Consider the following 18055-nt stretch of genomic DNA (forward strand, 5'->3'; position numbering starts at 1 on the left):
TAGTGCCATTTGTGGGAGCATTTCAAGTTGCTATACAACAATACAACTGTTATAGCCCATATTTTAATAATATGTATGCATTAAGTCCATAGTAATTACATAAATTGCAAAAAAGTGCAATAAACTACAAAAAAAATTGAAAATCGCTTTTGTTTTGTTTACATATATTTCTACTTGGAGAAATTTAAGAGGTTTATCCCTCAAAACTTTAAATACAATAAAGTTGCAAAAAATAGTTTCCCACCACAGGAAATTTATTTTGAGTGTCTTCATAGTTTTATTTTGGAGATACAGCAATTTTTATATACTGCAGGAAAAACAAAAAACAATCCTATGATGCAAATTTGCAAAGAAAACAGCATGTGCATCATTTTACTGTGGGAAGTGTTACGAACAGCTGATAGTAACGGCAAAGCGTGTTTCTGGAATATTGTGTTTTTGTTCCTGCAAGCGCTTTTTATGCAATTTTTGCAAAGCTATATGTGGAACGAAACCGTGACCGAGGACAAGCTGATGGCATCAGATGTAAGTACAACTCCTCCGGTTTCATATGCAAAACAAATTATTGCGCTAGCTTACACGGTTCAGGTTCTACAGGGATTTAAAAATAGTTACGCAAAACGGAGCGTGCTGCTCTGACCGGCTTTAAAGGGTTAACAATGACTTTAAAAAAAATAATATAAAATAGTGTGCAACACCACTGAAGTTTTTTTTTTTTTTTTTTTTAAACTCTCTTTTCAACCAACGGCAGTCACTCTCCTCTCCAAATAACTTCTGCTTAGCTTTCTGAGCTTCCCTCGGGTCCTCTTAATCAGCGGTCTCCACCCTTTTTTGCGCCACGGACCGGTTTATGCCCGACAATATTTTCACAGACGGCCTTTAAGGTGTCGCGGATAAATGAGGGAGGGGCTAATAATCGGCTCAGTCATTTTTAATGATCGTTGAAAGCCCAGATCGTAATCGTGATTAAAATTCGATTAATTGAGCAGCCCTACCAGGTATGATACAAAACAATACACTAATCCTTAGATTGGTATTCAGCTGATATTCTTTTTACTGTTGCAGAAACTTGTAGGTCCCAGCTTTTTAAGAGCTTGACTGATACTGACGGATATTTCAATCTCTCTCGTTTTGATTTTGTCTGTTCTTCTGTTAACGTCCCCCCTGTGAGTCTTCAAGTTTTATGGGGAACACTAAATTGCAGGAGTGCCATCTTAAGATACTGTTATGAGCGGAGGTTTAAAGTGATGGGATTTCAAGTGGGTTTGTGCTCAAACTTGAGACTCAGTAGTTTGTCTGACACAGTCTAATAACAAATACACGCCCAGCTATTTTCTCATACAATATTTCCATCCAGTGTGCACAGTGAAGGTCTTTGTTTGGGTGTCTTAGCTTGTGTTGACCGACGCTAAACACTAGAGTGCAGTAGTTCTTAATTTAGATTTCTTTACTGTTCTCTCTTTCCACGCTCTCGTGTGCTTTTAGTCTTTGTTACCGCGAACCCGATGGTGGCTTAGCACTTTGTCGGCATAACTTAAGCAACAGTTAGGTTTGTCGAGTACAAACAAACAGGCAAACTGTGTTATTGTGCAGCGTTGTGTTGTCACCTCATTGGGATGGTTTCACACATAAAATAAGCTCCCTGTGTATATGTGGGAAATAACCACTAATGATCTGCAAACTGCATAAATCCACGTGTGTGTGTGTGTGTGTGTGTGTGTGTGTGTGTGTGTGTGTGTGTGTGTGTGTGTGTGTGTGTGTGTGTTAGAGTGAGTGTGAGAGTGAAACAGAGAGCGCACTAGCAGCAGAGCATATTCATCCTATGCCAGCTGAATTCGCTTTGATCTATTGAGGTCAATGTGGAAATCAACTCAATCAAGCTGTGATTGGACAGATACCAGATAAACAGCCTTTCCCTCGCACACACACATCTCTTTGTCCCTTTCTCTTCCTGTCTCCTTGACACAAACATGCCAAGGATTGTATTTAAGGAAGCTCTATCTTATCATAAATGGGTTAACACAGCACACACACACACACACACACACACACACACACACACACACACACACACACGTCACAGGGGTCTGCTAGACACTGTCGTTCCAAATAATTGGATGGTGGAGGAGTTAAAGATGAGATCCAGGACAAATGAGGTAACAGTGGATCTCGCCTGCCAAAGCACATGCTGTGATGCGCGCACGCACACACACACACGTTCTGTTGCCTTTTTTTGTGTGTGTAGGCAAAAGCTTTGTGAATTGGATAGAAGGCTGTTAAGAGTTGGTGTTACTTTAATAACACACGTTCATGGAGCACAGAGGGAGCAGGAATGGAGTCAAAGAACAGTGTTGGATGAATGACTCTGACCATATTTCAGGACTGGTAAAAACCTTGAGCTGCTGGACCGAGAAAAAAGCAGTGATCATGACAACGGCTGAGAGACAAATGACTTATTTTTGCGCTCGATTTTACTTCAAAATAAAGCGACCAGCAGACAGTAACACATAATAAAACAATGATCTCAGACATTCTCATTTAATAGACGCACATTCATCAGTGCTGCACTCGGGGCTTTTTAATAATGCATCGTCATTGCTCGTCCCTGCTGCCATCTCCCCCAACCCCCAAAACAAAGGGATTTGTGGGGAAAACACACATCTCGAGAAAATGTCATCATCAGTCTCCAAGGAGCATGTTTGGACTTCCTTACAGTGTAGACGACTGTAGTGGAGTTTATTGATTGGCATCTATATCCATATATATCATAACTAATTTAACGGTAATAAAATGCTGACATTATTGCAGTGAAATTCTAATATAATGTGTGTGTGTAGCAGTTAATCTGTAGATGTGAATCATTGTTGCTTCCACTTAGAGAGTCTCTGTGATTTGGAAGAAGAGTTCACTTTAATTCAGTGAATATTTTCGCTTTGATGTCACCAATTCCATCCGTGCTTATTGTCAAAAAAATTTTTTTATGTTTGTGGGGTGTGTTTTGCTCCAGTGCTTCATTAGGCTTGTTTGAATTCACTTATTTGGAAACACAGCTGTCTGCTTCCTGCGTGCGCAGCCCCACTCACGTATGTACATCAACCAAGAATGCTGGAAGTGTGGGCGTGGGGGGGTTGTTGAACAATCAGGATGTTGAAGGGTTTAGACTCCCACCCTGGTCCTCCTCGTCTTCTTCTTTTTAAAAAAAAAATTGTTTTCATTTATTTTCATCAGCCAGTTCACGTTCCCGTGGTTAGCCAGTGGGGTTGAAGGGAAAGAGTAGCACCACACACACATAGGCGCACACACATAGACGCTGCCACCTCCACCCAGTCACCCCCGCAGGCCTGTGGTCGGGGTCGAAGAGCAGAAAGGGGTGGATATGGTTGGGGTTGGTGGAGTGAGGTGGGGTAGGGGTATCTGGGTAGAAAAGGGAGAATAGAGGGGTGGGAGAGGAGTGGATAGCAGTTTGATTGGCTGGTGGGATGCTGTGCCGCCAAATTACGCACTCACACTCTAATACACCACAGTTTGACCACAGCGACTTCCTCCTTCATGACAGGAAATCTTTGTTGAAATTTCAAGTGAAGTGCAGGAAACACAACAGTCACAAAATGGGGAATAAAATAAATGCATCATCGTGTCTTTTTATGGAAGCTGGGATTTATCAGGTTCTTGTTAGTTAGAGCCTTGTTGTGATTACACACCGAACCAAGCAAAATATAAAGGAAAAATTTAAACGTGATTACAGCAGACCTTTTGGAATGATTAAGAAATTAATTGTGCAGTTGTATACTCAAAGGACATGCTGTGTGATGTTTTAGGAGCTTTTAAATTTGATAAAGCATCATAATTTTTGCTTTTTATCCACTTTGAGTTCCAGCTTTCTCTGATGTTTTGTAATAGCTGTCTATAAAGCTTACTTTCAGTTCAAGCTGTTAAAAGCTGTCCCAGATGCGTGTCCATTGATTTCTGCAGGGCCTAAATATGCCTGTGAGTATCACACAGTACACATCCACATCCAGTGTCCTTTGTTCACATTAGCTCACAGTGGGATGACACACCTAATCAAAAGCAAAGATTGATTTTTTTCTGTTTTAAATATCCAGTTTTTTTTTGTATGGTCTACATTTCATGCTGTGCTGGCTACTGATGTGTGGCCTTTTGTAACACACAAGCATGTAATTGTTTAAATAAAGTGTCCAATTAAGGGGAAACTCTGAGTAGATGTTGTCTGTGACACAAAGGAACATCGTGTCTCTCCAACACAATCCGTGATCTGTCTTGAGGGGAAAAAGTGTGTATCTCTATGTGGATACACTAAAGAATATGAGTGCCTTACATCTAGATCTTGTCCAGCAACCACACACGCACACACATAGTAGAGGACTGCTGTTGAAAGTTAACCTTTATAGAGAACGACGCATTGTTGACGTGCTGAACTTTGAAGAGACTGAAATTGTGTGTGTTTGGGAGGGTTCAGAGACAGTTACTAATGGGTTTTTATTACACAGTTTGACTGTTTATTCATATTTTCTAAATGTAGCTTTGTGAAGCTCCAGAATGTCTTCAGAACACGCAGTTTGGTGTAAATACAGTTTGTGTGTTTGAGCATGGCATGTGTGCTCTCTTTGTTTGGCTATCCCCGTTGAACGATGAGGTATTTGGAAAGAGGAGGCGGGCAGATTTGCTTTCAAAACCCTCAATCATCTGTGTGTGTCTGTGTGTCTGTCTCTGTTGGCCCAGATTTAAGACAAAGGAGGTGTAAGGCTGTACAGTAGATCAATCTATATTTGATGAAGTGCCACTCACCAGCCCCGTGTTCTTCTCTGCCCGCTTGGCTTTCCCTTTACATAATCCCATGTTTTGTGCGTGTACGCCTTGAGTTTGTGTGTGGTTTTTGTCACGCCTGTGTGCTTTCCCACCATCACAATGACACATTTATATTCATTAATAACCCTGATGTAGATTAACACATGCAGGAATACATTAAATGCCTTGAGACAGACACGCACACACACACGTGCACACACACACGACCAAGACAGGCTCATGGGATGCCAGGTCGTTTAACTCGTGTACGTTCCCTCCAGCTGGCACATACACGTGCTGTAGACTAACAAAGAGCAGAGCTCGGGGCCAGGTGCTCTGCCTGCAGAGGTTGGGGGAAGAGGCAGGGAGCAGTTGTGGGGTTCCTCCTGTCAGCCTTTGTGTCCTAATTGAAGTTTTTTTCTGCCTCTCAACCCTCCCATCTTTCCTTCCCCCATGCTGGTTAGAGGAGGATGAAGGGGGAGGAGATCTGAGGTTTGAGGGGAGCGTTTCATATCAGGCTTTGTTGTCGCTGGCACGATGCTCGTCTCTGATGATTGGCCTCCTATGTAGCACATGCCTTAATAAACTCGCCGGGCGTTGGGCCTGATGAAGAGGAATTGTGCTGTGCGGCAATGCTGCCAGGTCTCTTTCTGGGAACAGGGAGCAACAGGAGACCTAATGTGCTAATGTGCCCATTAAAGCCTGCTAATTTCAAAAAAATCAATAAAGCACAGCATGACATTTTTAATTGCATATTGAAAAATTAAGATTTCCTGGATTTTGCGCTAGAGCCCAGCCACTATTGTGGAAAATGCCAACTTCTTTTTGGGTTGTAATGCAATAAAATGCTATAATTTCTTTGTCACCGTCATTTATTCTAAAACACTGGAGCAGGTAGTAGGGTGGAGTTAAGTGGTTTCTCACTTTACATTCCTTAACTAGTCTGATACAGTGGGGGAAAGTGAATAAACGTTGACCCCATCCTTTTAACTTCTCAAAATAACTTTGAACTATTTAGTCCCTATGCATCTGCTTCAGTCCTCAAAAATTCAGCTGTGGCTGAGCTCCAGACATTTATTCTAAATATTCTTTAGCTATTGTTCCTGGTGATGCACACAGTAGACTGGCTCCATGGTTCTTCTATTGCCATCTATCATAGAGTCTGTATTATATCGTCTTGTACACAGCATCAGTATGCAGGCACATTTTCACAGCACATGCACATGTGTGCGTTGCTTTCATGTTCTTCGTTGCCACGGGAACAGAACTAGCTTAAACCGTGACAAGTGAACCCGCCACACTCTCTCGGTTTCTCTCTCTCTCTGAACTAAATGACTGACTCTGTTTCACACAAAGTGTGAATTGTGCGTCCCAGCCGAGCGGCTGTGATCTTGAACTCATCATGTAGTACAGCTACGACTAGTTTGGCTCATAAAACCACAGAAAGACCTTTCATACTTACCTTTGTTATTGCTATATTAACAAAACATAACCACACAGTGGATTTAACATTAAACTTTTATCAGGGGAAGATAACCCAGTTTTTTTTCCTGAAGGGTGGTTTCTCTTTGGCTGTATATGTTTCCTCTATATTTTAGAAAAAGCCTCAGTCTGAGCAGTTATAAAATAGGCTAACAATAGGCTATTTAGGATGTTTGCTGAACCCCTGACACAAAGATGTTTTTTGATCTTAGCATTTCATGCTGCAACATTGTTTTAATACTGACTTTCTTAGGCAGAGTTCTCTTAAAACTTGAGTAACATTTACCTACGTTTAAAGAACAAGATAAAAAATTCAAGCTGCGATGTGCTCAACAAAGTCAGAGTAAGCAAATTGTATCTACATGCAAGAAAAAAGCTGCTAACCTAATGCGCAAGGAGAGATGGAGATCGTGAAAGCAACTTTGGATTTTAGTGGGTTTAGTGGTTTCATTTATGAAGAGAGAAACTGAGATTTTGTCAGTTGATTCACATCTCGCAAACCTCGCTGCTTCAGTCATTAGGCACGGCTTCTCAATTCCGGCTTCTACACGCTGCTAAGACACTGGGAGAGAGACAGCGAGTGAGGCTGATGAGGCATTCACGCAGAATCAGGAGAGCGAGAGAGGAGGGGTGGGTGGGAGTGAGAGAGCAAGCCAAAGAGAGAGCGAGAGAGAATGAGTGCTTCTCCCTTTCCCTAGCAACGGTCGGCGGTGTCCGTCTCCAGCCTGTTGTTTTCTCTCTCACACACACAGACGCACACCTCTGTCTTTCGCTCCTTCTTCAGCTCTCTTGCTTGTCAGCCTGTTGGACCCCGGGGTGCCTTCTGACATTTTTCCCCCAAATGGTTTTTCTTGCTTCTCCGAGCGAGATGAAGGCTGCGTTTCAAGGATAAGAGAAAAGAAGCGAGGCAACGCAAAAAGCAGCTGCAGAGAAGAACTGAAGACATAAGAAAGAGGGAGAGCGACTGAGACGGGGAGAGGAAAAGAGGATGGAGCCCCTCAGTGCTCGCGGCCTGCCCCGGCTCTCCTGGATCGACACCCTTTACAGCAGTACGTACCTCTCCTCCATCACTTTACTCCTCTCCACTCATCACTTCTCATTTATCTGTGCGCTTTACCTCTCCGTGTTTTGCCCTGCACCCCCCTCTTCTCTATCTCATCCGCTGCCCGTTCGTGTTACAGCCCCAGCGATCTGCACACAGGGAACACTTTGCATTTTCCGGACTTCCAATTAGTGTACATTATTATGGCTGTCTATAACAAGGCATTCAACCCAAGGCCACCACACACACACACACACACACACACACACACACACACACACACACTTCTTTTAGTGGCAACAACTCATGCCCACTGCCGTCAGGCTTTCTGCTGGCCAGTAATCATAGAAGCATGGGGAAGCCCAGGGATTATATAGTGTGAGGCAGAGTGAGTCATGCTTACAACCTGGAGGTAGAACTTTATGTTCCATCCTATCGAGGACACAAGCTGTCTGATGCTGAATTTTTAAACCACTCCTTATTGTAGTCTTTATGCTGCGATGTAGCGCTTGGATGATTTACATAAAGTGAATACGAACTATGTTTTTGCTTGTTGTAATTTAGAACAGAGGCTGTGTGAAGCTCTTTGCAACAGTACACACATCCATGCAGTCACAGCTGTTTGTGTGTTGTTGAGGTGTTGCGCGTGTGTGTGTTAGGTGTATTGGGTGCATGAAATAGCCTTTTGAGAATTGTCTTTTGCCACTTTTGTTACTATATCTTAATGTGCGGACATGGTGTGAACAGGAAAGACTGATGGAGATGGAGATGGGGTTGGGGGTGTGATAAAGATGCTGAAAAACAGAAAGGTGAAACGTGGTTTCTGTTCGATGCTGTTGATTAGATACTTAAGTGAGACCTTGCAGTAGTTACTGGCAGTGAAGGTATTTATGCATTAGTGATAATGTTGTTAATGTACTGCAATGCACATGTGGTTCTCTTTGGGTATCACACAAATTTAAGGTGTGGTACTTTATTGTAAGGCTTTTGGGCTTCCTTTTAACTTGATGTGATGAGGAAATGAGTAATACCAACGTAAATGCCAAGCTGTGGTGTTACAAGTAGACTACCCATAGTTTATATCATGTTGATCAGCTTTGTTTGTTTGTTTTTAGAGAGACTTTAAAGAGTTGTTAGATTATTTCAGAAAGACACGTTTTGCGTTCCTGCCAAGAGCTCGAGAAGATGAATGCCACTAGGGCTGGGCCATATTATACCGTTCACGGTAATACCGGTATAAAGTTGGGCAACTATAAGAAAATAAAATATTGCGATAGAATATGGGTAAAGCATGGTGGCGACAGAGAATAAGAATCAATCCTTTGATTTTTCTGAAAATCGACAGTGCCCCTCATAATCCCGTGTGCCTTATGTTTGAATTATGGTTGTGTTTACTGACCTCGAAACGATTTTATGTACACGGCGCTGTTAAACTTTTATATAACTTTAATGCAAAAAACAGCTGCTTGTTTAAGTGAAAATACATTGATGTTTTTTTTTTTTTTTTGCACTAATAAAGTTGTGGAGTTGTAAAGTATTTTGTCTAGTGTCAATTATATCGTCAGTTATATCGTTATCGCAAATTTTCAAATGTATATCGTGATAAATATTTTTGGTCATATCGCCCTGCTCTAAATGCCACTCTTGTGTATGTACGCTAAAGCTGAGACCCAATCTGTGGGTATATAGTCTCGTTTCTTTTCTTTTTTCTCTCCCTGCAGGGTAGAGCTATCAGCTAATGCTAGCTCAGTGTGGAAGGTGCATTTGTGGGTTGAGATGGCTAGTGAAAAGCTTAAAACAAATATTATTGCTCCCTTTTTCCCAATTGGATGCAACAGTGACCTGTTTGATTTAGTAAAGTACTTATTTATGCCCTTCCTTATGCAGCATCCCATTTTATGGGTTAAGGACTAACACTAAGACCAGACCTCCTGAGGCTGTGTGTATTTGTGTTTTTATGTTTTTTGTTGTTGTTGTTTTTCCCCCCCTGATGTCAAAAAGGATCATTTGTGTGCAAGTCAAACATGTTGACCACTACAGCATGGAGCCGAAAAACAAATATGTTAAAGTGTTACATATAAAATGCTGTAAGCCGTTTTTCTTGGACTTGCATATAGTTTTATTTGATTTGATTTTAGATTTGAACAATGTACGTACTAAAATCTAAACACGATGGCTATAAAGATTTGTCAAAGCAAGCCTGTCTCCAAAGTGTGTTGATGGGGAATAAAGCAGGGACAGCACAGTATACTATACTATAGCTCTATACTATTCTAACGTTTGCTATTTTTGGTTAACAGAGTTCATCTGAATTTAACACCCAATGTGCTTTAACACATTTCAAGTTCTGTATGAGGCTGCATGTGTACACACAGACAGGTTATTACCATCACAAAAGCATTGAAACGGGGCTTTATTATGATCTATTGTTCGTGAAAAGGGCACAATCCTCTTTTTTTTTTATGCACCTGTCAGTTCATCATCCTTTTGATTTCCACCTGCCCTTTATCCACCTCATACTCTTTGTGTGCCTGTGTGGCTGCTGAGCTGACCCTTTTTTTCTGATAAGGGAAGTGGGAATTGACCACTACTTTGAAATTTTTACAAAAATGGTTATATACTTCCTTAATACAACTACACCACTTGGTTACAAAAGGTTGCAACACAAGTTGACAATAGCTCTGTTTGTGTGACAAACACCTGGTTGTTAATGATGAAAGATGACCCAGTCCTGCCCTAAACCATTAGTATTGAAGCTCCCTCTGTTGCCTGTCAGTGGATTACTAAGCACATGGCTCTAATTGCCCTTTCTCTTCAGCCTCTGAAACTGTGCTAATGACTGTGTTAAGCAGTGACCACACATCCTTAACTCTCCTAAGCGGAGTGGATGCTGGAAGCCACAGCTACGTTGTCCCCAGAGAGGCTGAAGTCTTTCTGTTCAGCTGCACGAGTGAACCACAGCTCACTGAGACAGCATTTTCCACAGGCATCTCTGTTTCACTACATATTCTGCTAATAATGAAAGTCATAAAACACAAACCTACATATACGCAGACTAAGCAAGCTAAATGTAATAAAAGCTGCACAGAGAACTTTTGCGCACACATCAATGTAAGCACATGAACAGAATCACCAGCTCAGACTTCTCATCAGTCATCCATTTGTTCGGTCAACAGTATAAGTGGTAGACTCCCAGACGGCTGTTGGTTGGAGTGTGTGTGTGTGTGTGTGTGTGTGTGTGTTACTTCAACAAAACTCTCACCCTTTCCACCTCTTTACTTGTTTTTCCTCCTATCGTCCTAATCTGGTTGATTAGGACGGTCTCAAATGTGCTCCTCACAGATTCTTATAATCACGTTGATGTAATCATCAGCAGAGTAAAAGGGTTTTTCTTCTACCTCTGATCTGATTTCAGAAGCGTTTTGTTGCTGCTGCTGTGTCCATTTTCTGTCTTTAACTCCCCTTTTACTCCGTCAGTTAGCCCACTACTGCAGATCACACTGGTGATCACTGATTATTTCTTAGTTGCTTCAGTTGAAACTCTGTGCCATTGACACACAGATGCATAGGTGCTCACTTTTTTCTGTGCTAGTTTGTCCTAGTTTTAGATCCGTCTATTCTTTCCAATATCAAATAGGACTGTTCTTCGATTAGCCACGTGGCCTAGCGGTTTCTTAAAAACCGTACCCTCAAACTTGGTTACACAACTTAATCAGTGGACTTTCCAGATGCTTGTGACTAAACCAAAGAAACAGAGTGGACAGTAATGAACTTGAGTTTCACATGCAGCATGCATAGGCCAAAATCTTTTCATTAAGCTTGCTAATATTTACACCAACTGGTTAATTACACTACACTTGCACCGCTAATGCAAATGTAGATGTTTTAGAAACCTTAATTAAAACTAATTGGGCCTACAATGTGTTTTTCACTGTTCTGTGTGCCAGGGCATTTTTAATTTGCAACAGTTTTTTCTCATTTTGTATCCTGAAACAAATAAATCCAGTAGCGAATTCTTTTTTTTTTTTTGTTCATTATTTAAACAGAAGTCATAGCCATATATGTCCTTAACTGCTTTTTCAGGGCTGGAGTTATCCCAGCTGCCATGAAATAATAGGCAGGCACGCCCTTATGTTGCCCATAAGGCTAATAATCCACCAATCAATCCATATACCTTTTGCACACTTACTCTGGACGTATCTCTGAATCAACCACTGGTCTATTATAATTTCCCTCTTTTTGACTTTTACAGAAAGCTCTGAACTGTAGTGTTACTATCTCCTCCACAGCCTGAGTGGCACACGGTCTCTGACTTCTGCTTCGCTGCCAGCCTGCACTGTAACCTTCAGAGTATTAGCTAGACTTGTCTCTGGCTCGCTTTGGTTCCACGTGCTGCTAAGGGAACATCAAAGGAAAGCCAGATTACGTAATGGCTAGAAAACGGGCATTTTGGCTTGGCAAAGCAGATGTGGCACGTGCACGGACATGCACATATGTCAAAAATGATTTTCATAATCCGCAGTGAGGAAGGCTCAAATTTATGTGCAGCTCTGAGGGAGCATTAAAAATCTTTTCTCATTTTTGGTACATCCTGTCACTTCAGCCCCAGCAAACCTTATAAAAATATTACCGTGTGAGTCATGGTGGGCCATTTGGCTGTTTGTGGAGGGTTAAATGGGCTACACAGTCTCTCATTTCTGCTGCCACTACTTGTGGATAGTAATAAATGACATGTTGCTGGTGATAGTAATCTGCTGCCTTTCCTGACTAATCATACACCGAGTCTCAGATGCTGAAGATTCCTCTCAAATAGGTTTCCACAGAAACACCGCACATAAAAGAGAATTATATTAGCTGACTCTAAAGTGTATGTTGTAGGCTCAGTTTCTTGAGAAAACAACAGACAGGTGACAGTTGTCTTCTTCTTTGCCGCTTCCTTTAGGGGTCACCACAGCGGATCTTCTGCCTGCAGCTCTACTAACTTTGCGTGAATGTTAGTATGCAGTTAACCTGCATATCCCATTTAATTACTCATTAAATGAAATTGCAGGAGCACTGATCCACATTATTCCAGCCTGCTTTAATACCTGTCTAACACCATAGTTTGCAAAATCCCTGAATACATGAAAGGTTTGATATCTTTTTACACATCTATATCAGCCCAGAATTACCCAACCCTCACATCCCTGATCAAACGGGGTTTTCACAGACTGTCAGTCTTGTTGTCTGGTTTCCCTCAGCAGCATATAAACTGTAATGGATGGACTTCACTGCTGGCCAACAGCAGTCCCAGTTCTGTCTTTAAGTGTTTAATGTTAGCAGTTAGTTGGTTGTCACAGGGCTTGCTTCAGCAAAGTAATTTTGGATGGCTTCCCAGTAGAATTTCATAGGGGAGGTTAATACAACAGGGGATGTCTCATTTATCACTCCCTACAAATCTATTTGGACCAAACTCCCCAGCTCTCTCGCTCTCAGTCTCACTCTGCTTGAATAGCCACTAGCTCTGATCTCGATGCCAACAGCAACACATCCAAATCAGTGGGATCTGGTAGTGTTTCCAAACACGTCAGCTATGGTGTGACTGCAGAGAGAACACTACACAATACAAGCCAAGCAAGCCTCTTAAATCCCCAATTCACTATGAGGATGACATTCATTCATTGTTGGTAAAAGGTTGGAGCCTGGGCTTTTCATTTTAATTGCAGAAATTCTTGAACAGATGCAAAGGTCACAAGTAGTGCAGCAACAGGTTCAAGAACCTGCAACAGGGTCGCCTTTGTTCCTTTGTGATATTTAAAATCAGACTGTACTCATAACTACATTTCAATAAATCTGCTGTGACTACAGTCAAAAGATAAATACCCGATCAGAGCATTATTAATAATTCAGATACTACTGTTTGGTACTACTGCTCCTAGCACACTGATGTGCACTCGTTCTGTGTGCATTGAAAGTGGAGGCAGAGAAGTGGTTTTGCTTGGTAAGAGTGGAGCCGTGTTGTGTAATTTCATCTGTGCTTCATGTGAAGTCTTCCATTGTTTTCTTTCTACCGTTCAAGCTCATCCATTATGTTGATAAATGGATGAGTCTGTGCTGTAGCTATAGAAACGCATTTAGAGCTGTTCTCTCACATGCGCACACAGACACACACACACATGCACACTTACAGTAGGGAAGAAAGAATCTGAGTCAGCCTAAAAGCACTGTTGTTATGTAATGCAGCCATCTCTACTGCCTCTTCAGTAAACCGCTACTCTGCTTTGTGTTCAAACATCTTCCTCCCATTGGGTGTCCTCAAGAGTGCGCCTTTATGTAAGGGGCATCATGTTAGCTTCTCCATAACAGTTGCACAATGTTCCACCCTGGTTTGGGTGTCTGAATATAGGATCCTGGAAACATTAATGGGAAAAGAACAGTTTCACCGTTTATCTAGCAGACATTTATAATCTCCTTGTCAGGATCCACTTTAGAGGACATGATGTATAATGTGGATACTGTTCTCAGTTCTAAAAGAGAGATGAATTACTTTTGATATATACGATTGGAGTGAATGTGAAGAAGTGGTGAAACCTTAAAATATGGATACGGTTAAAACCTCATCCTTTTAGGTGAGTCCAGCTGGAAGGAGCAAAGGGGGGAAATCTGTCACCGTGTCATAACGCTAGCTGCTCGCTCACTCACTGGTAACCCAGCTGGTGTTTCCACTGTAACTGTGGCCGCCTGGGTTCATTCAGTGACAACCTTGTGAATAATATATGAAGCTTTTTGCTCTGCGTTGCGTGTTTCGGTGGCTCTTTTACATCTAGTAAACAAACTGAAACGAAGAAGCCATCGATTACTGGAGCTGAAAAGCAGCCAAGTGCTTTTATTGCAGTAGTGAAATGACATCAAACTTATTTTCTGTGTGCAGAGTTTCAGCTTACAGAGCTTTCACTCTTAAATGCTGGTGATTGAAGTGCAAACTTGGCGGTTGGCTCTGCGCTTCAAGTCAAATCTTAACTTCTAATAGGAGCTTAAAGGTTAAAAAAGAAAAAGGTACACATAGAAAAAAATAAATAAAACAGACTTGTGCACTTGTATTACATCGCAACGGTTTCCAGCTTTACTCATAAATCTTATAATTTTATTCCACGTAACTGTGCATTTCATTTTGGTTACCAAGAGTTTATAACTGTTTTCAGCATGCATATAAGCACCTTCTACATTATGTTAGCTATGATATCTGCATTGGAGGTCATCTAACTGTAAGCGAATATACAAGGCAGATTAATTATAGCACAACTTAAGTATGTTACCTCGTCCCTGAACACGATTTCTGCAAAACACATGTCAGATAGACTGACGTAATGTATTTTGATCATTTTGACCTAACTCACTGATATACTGGCTGAGCCCATAAACTCAGCAACAAAGAGTTTACAGCTGTTTCCTATAGACTTCTATAAGACCATAAGTCTATGTGCAACCACAGCTATTGCCCCCCTGGTGGTCGTTAAATGAAATGCAAGTTTAAGTTACGTCCATATTTGATACCGTTTATGAACATGACATGTTTGTTTATCTAGGAGACATGGTTTAACATATCTTTCCAAATGACACGATATTTAAGTGCCTTATGGAAAAAAACACTAAAATTTATGATAGCTGACCTAGCAACAAGACTGGAAAGACTGGGAGCTCTTGTTATATTTTGTTGATATTGGAGCTTTTGGTGTTGATACATTTTTTAAGTAAAAATTTAAGAAAGTGGAAGCTTGTGTTTTCCCCCCAATTTCTTGCTGTTTCTTTTGAAATATTCAATTTAACTCCAAAATCAATTCAAAGAGCAACGAGAACATATATTAAACTGACTTTTGATGTTATTTTTGTTCATCAGAAAGCTTAAACTGAGTCATTATCCAGCTGTTAACAGTTAAATTACATTGTTAGCCAGGTTCTGTTTGCAAAGCGTCGTGCCATCTTCACAAGCTCTGAAATCCTTTGTTGTGCTTGATGTTAGAGGGTGTGTCATGTGTCTGAGTGTGTTTGTGTTCTGTGTCTGTGGGGACCTTCACCATGTCCTGAGGGTCTAGGACTGTGTGTGTGTGTGTGTGTGTGTGTGTGTGTGTGTTAGTGTTAGTTACTATGGACAGCAGTCATCCTGTAGGGCTATGGTAACCACCAACCTGTTTTTCTTCTGCCATCCATGCCTGGCTTGCCCCAGCCAATCAGCGCATAAGAACTCCTCTGCCTCGGCCAATAGTGCGTCTGGCATGTTTACATGCTCCCGGAAGGCAGGGACCATCATTAAGCATTCAGGGTAGTCGAGCGGAAGAGAGAAGAGGAGGGGAAAAAGGGAAGGAGAGGAGGAGACAGGAAAGCGAGATGAAGCCATTATGAGTAAAGAGAGCTGATGGATGCACTCGAGCACCAACCAGTCACCCTGCCAGACTCAGGTAAACGAATGCATATAGGTCATATATCAGATCACGTTATCTTAAATGGGCCTGTAGCACATTTGTAACCATGTATAAAAATGTAGCTGTGTATGTGTTTGGTTGGCCTGTATGACTGAAGCTGTAAAACCCTTAAAAGTAGTCCTTTGTATCTGGTGCGTGTGTGTTGGCTACATGTTTGCGCGCGCGTGTGTGTGTTTGTCTGTTTCATTAAAAATTAAAGGCCAGAGTAAGCGTTGGCCTCCTGGCCTCAGGAAGTTGTCTTTCTGTTACAGTCAAAGAAACCATTCAAGTGGCTCTTTGTCATTAAATAACCCAGAATGAAGCATGGCGAAAGTAGACTAGGAGAACAGTACTATTCAGGCAGGTGGTGGGTTATTAAATCTTTTAAAAGATATTTAAACTGATGAGATGGAGGGATTACAGTCAAATATATGATTCTAAGATATTTGTAGGTTTGTACTTTTATGAGAAAATTAGGCAAACATGTAAGTTACTGTATAGTGGATCCATGATTTGTAATTAAGATATCTATAACTTTATCCATTTGGTTTCACCTGTGACCTTTTTTAAATCTCATTCAATAATATAAATAGAATACTGGCATCATTACAGTTACAGATTTCTGTGGGAAGGCCATCTTTTAAATCACTATCCTCCTTTTTGTTCCACCTCTTAATTGTGACCTTTTATAGAAGGACCAAACTCAAAATCAATGGAGTGATATCGACGAGGCCTCTGTCCTCTCCGAGTGCCAGATGGCCTTGCGCTTCAAGTGCGCTCCTCACTTTATCAGACATCGTGCTGCATCCACAAATTCTCTTATCTGTCCTGTCACTCTTTCCAGGGTCACATTTAATAGAAATCTTTTAAAAATAAACTTCTACAGCAAGCGCTAAGGTTAGCCTCATTGTCTGTACAGTCTGTGCATTTGCATTCATGCACAGCGAGAGAACAGGACGGCATGCTTTTGCTTTTACAGCTTGGCAGAAATAAAGCAGTAAGGGTAATGGTTGGTGAGCACGAGCGGAGAACAGAAACCTACGGGGACCCACTTCAAATAGCCTGACTTCCTTTTTTTATTTGTCCCCCCTCTTGTGTGGGTATTTTTCTTTAAAGTCACGCTTCAACTCTGGGGGTAGACAGGCTGCCTCAACATGATATTGTGGTTGGCTGCTTTTTTGTATATGATGCACATAAGTTAGGCTCTTTCACTTAATTAAGTGTTTCTGAAAAGTAAAATTGTACCGCAGTTGGACCAGAGTCAGCCATTGTTCTAGCAAAATACTGCAGTGGTACATCAAATAGATGAAATCCCACAGGGTGCACTTGTCATGACTAAAGATTAAAAAAAAAAAAAGCCACTGTGCAGTATCTTTGGTGCTTGGTGAGCTTTTTAGTCTAACTGCACTTTTTAACATTGTTATCTGACCTTTTCTTATATTTTAATAACATGCTGGTAAAAATGCATGGTTGGTTTATTCACTTCAAATAAACTCTCACAATTCAACATTGTTGTTATTATTAACAACATTGTTGTTAATAAAGTGTTGTGCTTAAGCTCATTAAGGTTTTATCCCACAAGATGTTTTAAATGCTTGGTCTGTTTAAACCACAGATTGGTTTTGGACTCCACATTTTGAAGCTTTACCGTTAGCGTTTGACAGTTCCATATTCATTTTTTAACAATTTTTTTTAAATTGAAGCCAGGAGTTACTTTATATGGATGAAAGGTTGGCTGTAAACTGTAAGCGTACGTCACACAGAGAGACACACATCGGCTAATTAGTGCTCAGTAACACACCTGTACAATAATGGATTTCTTACTTTATATTGGAAGGGAAGATTCTGTAATAATACATACAGAGAAAAACCCAACAACCCCCTATCAGCAAGCACTTTGGTGACAGTGGGAAGGAAAAACTCCCTTTTAACAGGAAGAAACCTCTGGCGGAACCAGGCTCAGGGAGGGGCGGTGCCATCTGCTGCGACTGGTTGGGGTGAGAGAAGGAAGACAGGAAGAGAGACAGAGGTTAATAACAGATATGATTCAATGCAGAGAGGTTTATTAACACATACTCAGTGAGAAAGTTGACTGAAAAAGAAATACTCAATGAGTCTCGGGAATCCCCCAACCACCTACACCTATTGCAGCATAATTAAGGGAGGGATTCAGGGTCACCTGATCCATCCCTAACTATATGTTTTTTTTGTGCAAAAAGAAAGTTTTAAGCCTAATCTAAAAGTAGAGATGGTGTGTGTCTCCCGAATCCAAACTGATATCAAGGCG

The 18055-nt window shown here is 41.2% G+C and overlaps 1 protein-coding gene across 2 annotated transcripts in view; it reads left to right on the forward strand.

Moving 5' to 3' along the window:
- Nucleotides 1–18055, forward strand: part of abr (ABR activator of RhoGEF and GTPase) — a 121683-nt gene that overhangs the window by 14928 nt on the left and 88700 nt on the right. The window contains exon 1 of one of the 2 annotated variants that reach the window (XM_085364404.1): nucleotides 7251–7337. The exons of the other annotated variant lie outside the window; for it this stretch is intronic. Within the exon in view, the coding sequence (XP_085220530.1) occupies nucleotides 7277–7337 (61 nt within the window). The 5' untranslated portion in view covers nucleotides 7251–7276. Of the gene's footprint in view, nucleotides 1–7250; nucleotides 7338–18055 lie in introns of those variants that run through there. 2 annotated transcript variants of the gene reach the window in all.

Source organism: Diplotaxodon limnothrissa, linkage group LG10 (assembly GCF_057381915.1).
Source record: "Diplotaxodon limnothrissa isolate DT_005_m linkage group LG10, D_limnothrissa_male_GT1.1, whole genome shotgun sequence".
Lineage (NCBI taxonomy): Eukaryota > Metazoa > Chordata > Actinopteri > Cichliformes > Cichlidae > Diplotaxodon > Diplotaxodon limnothrissa.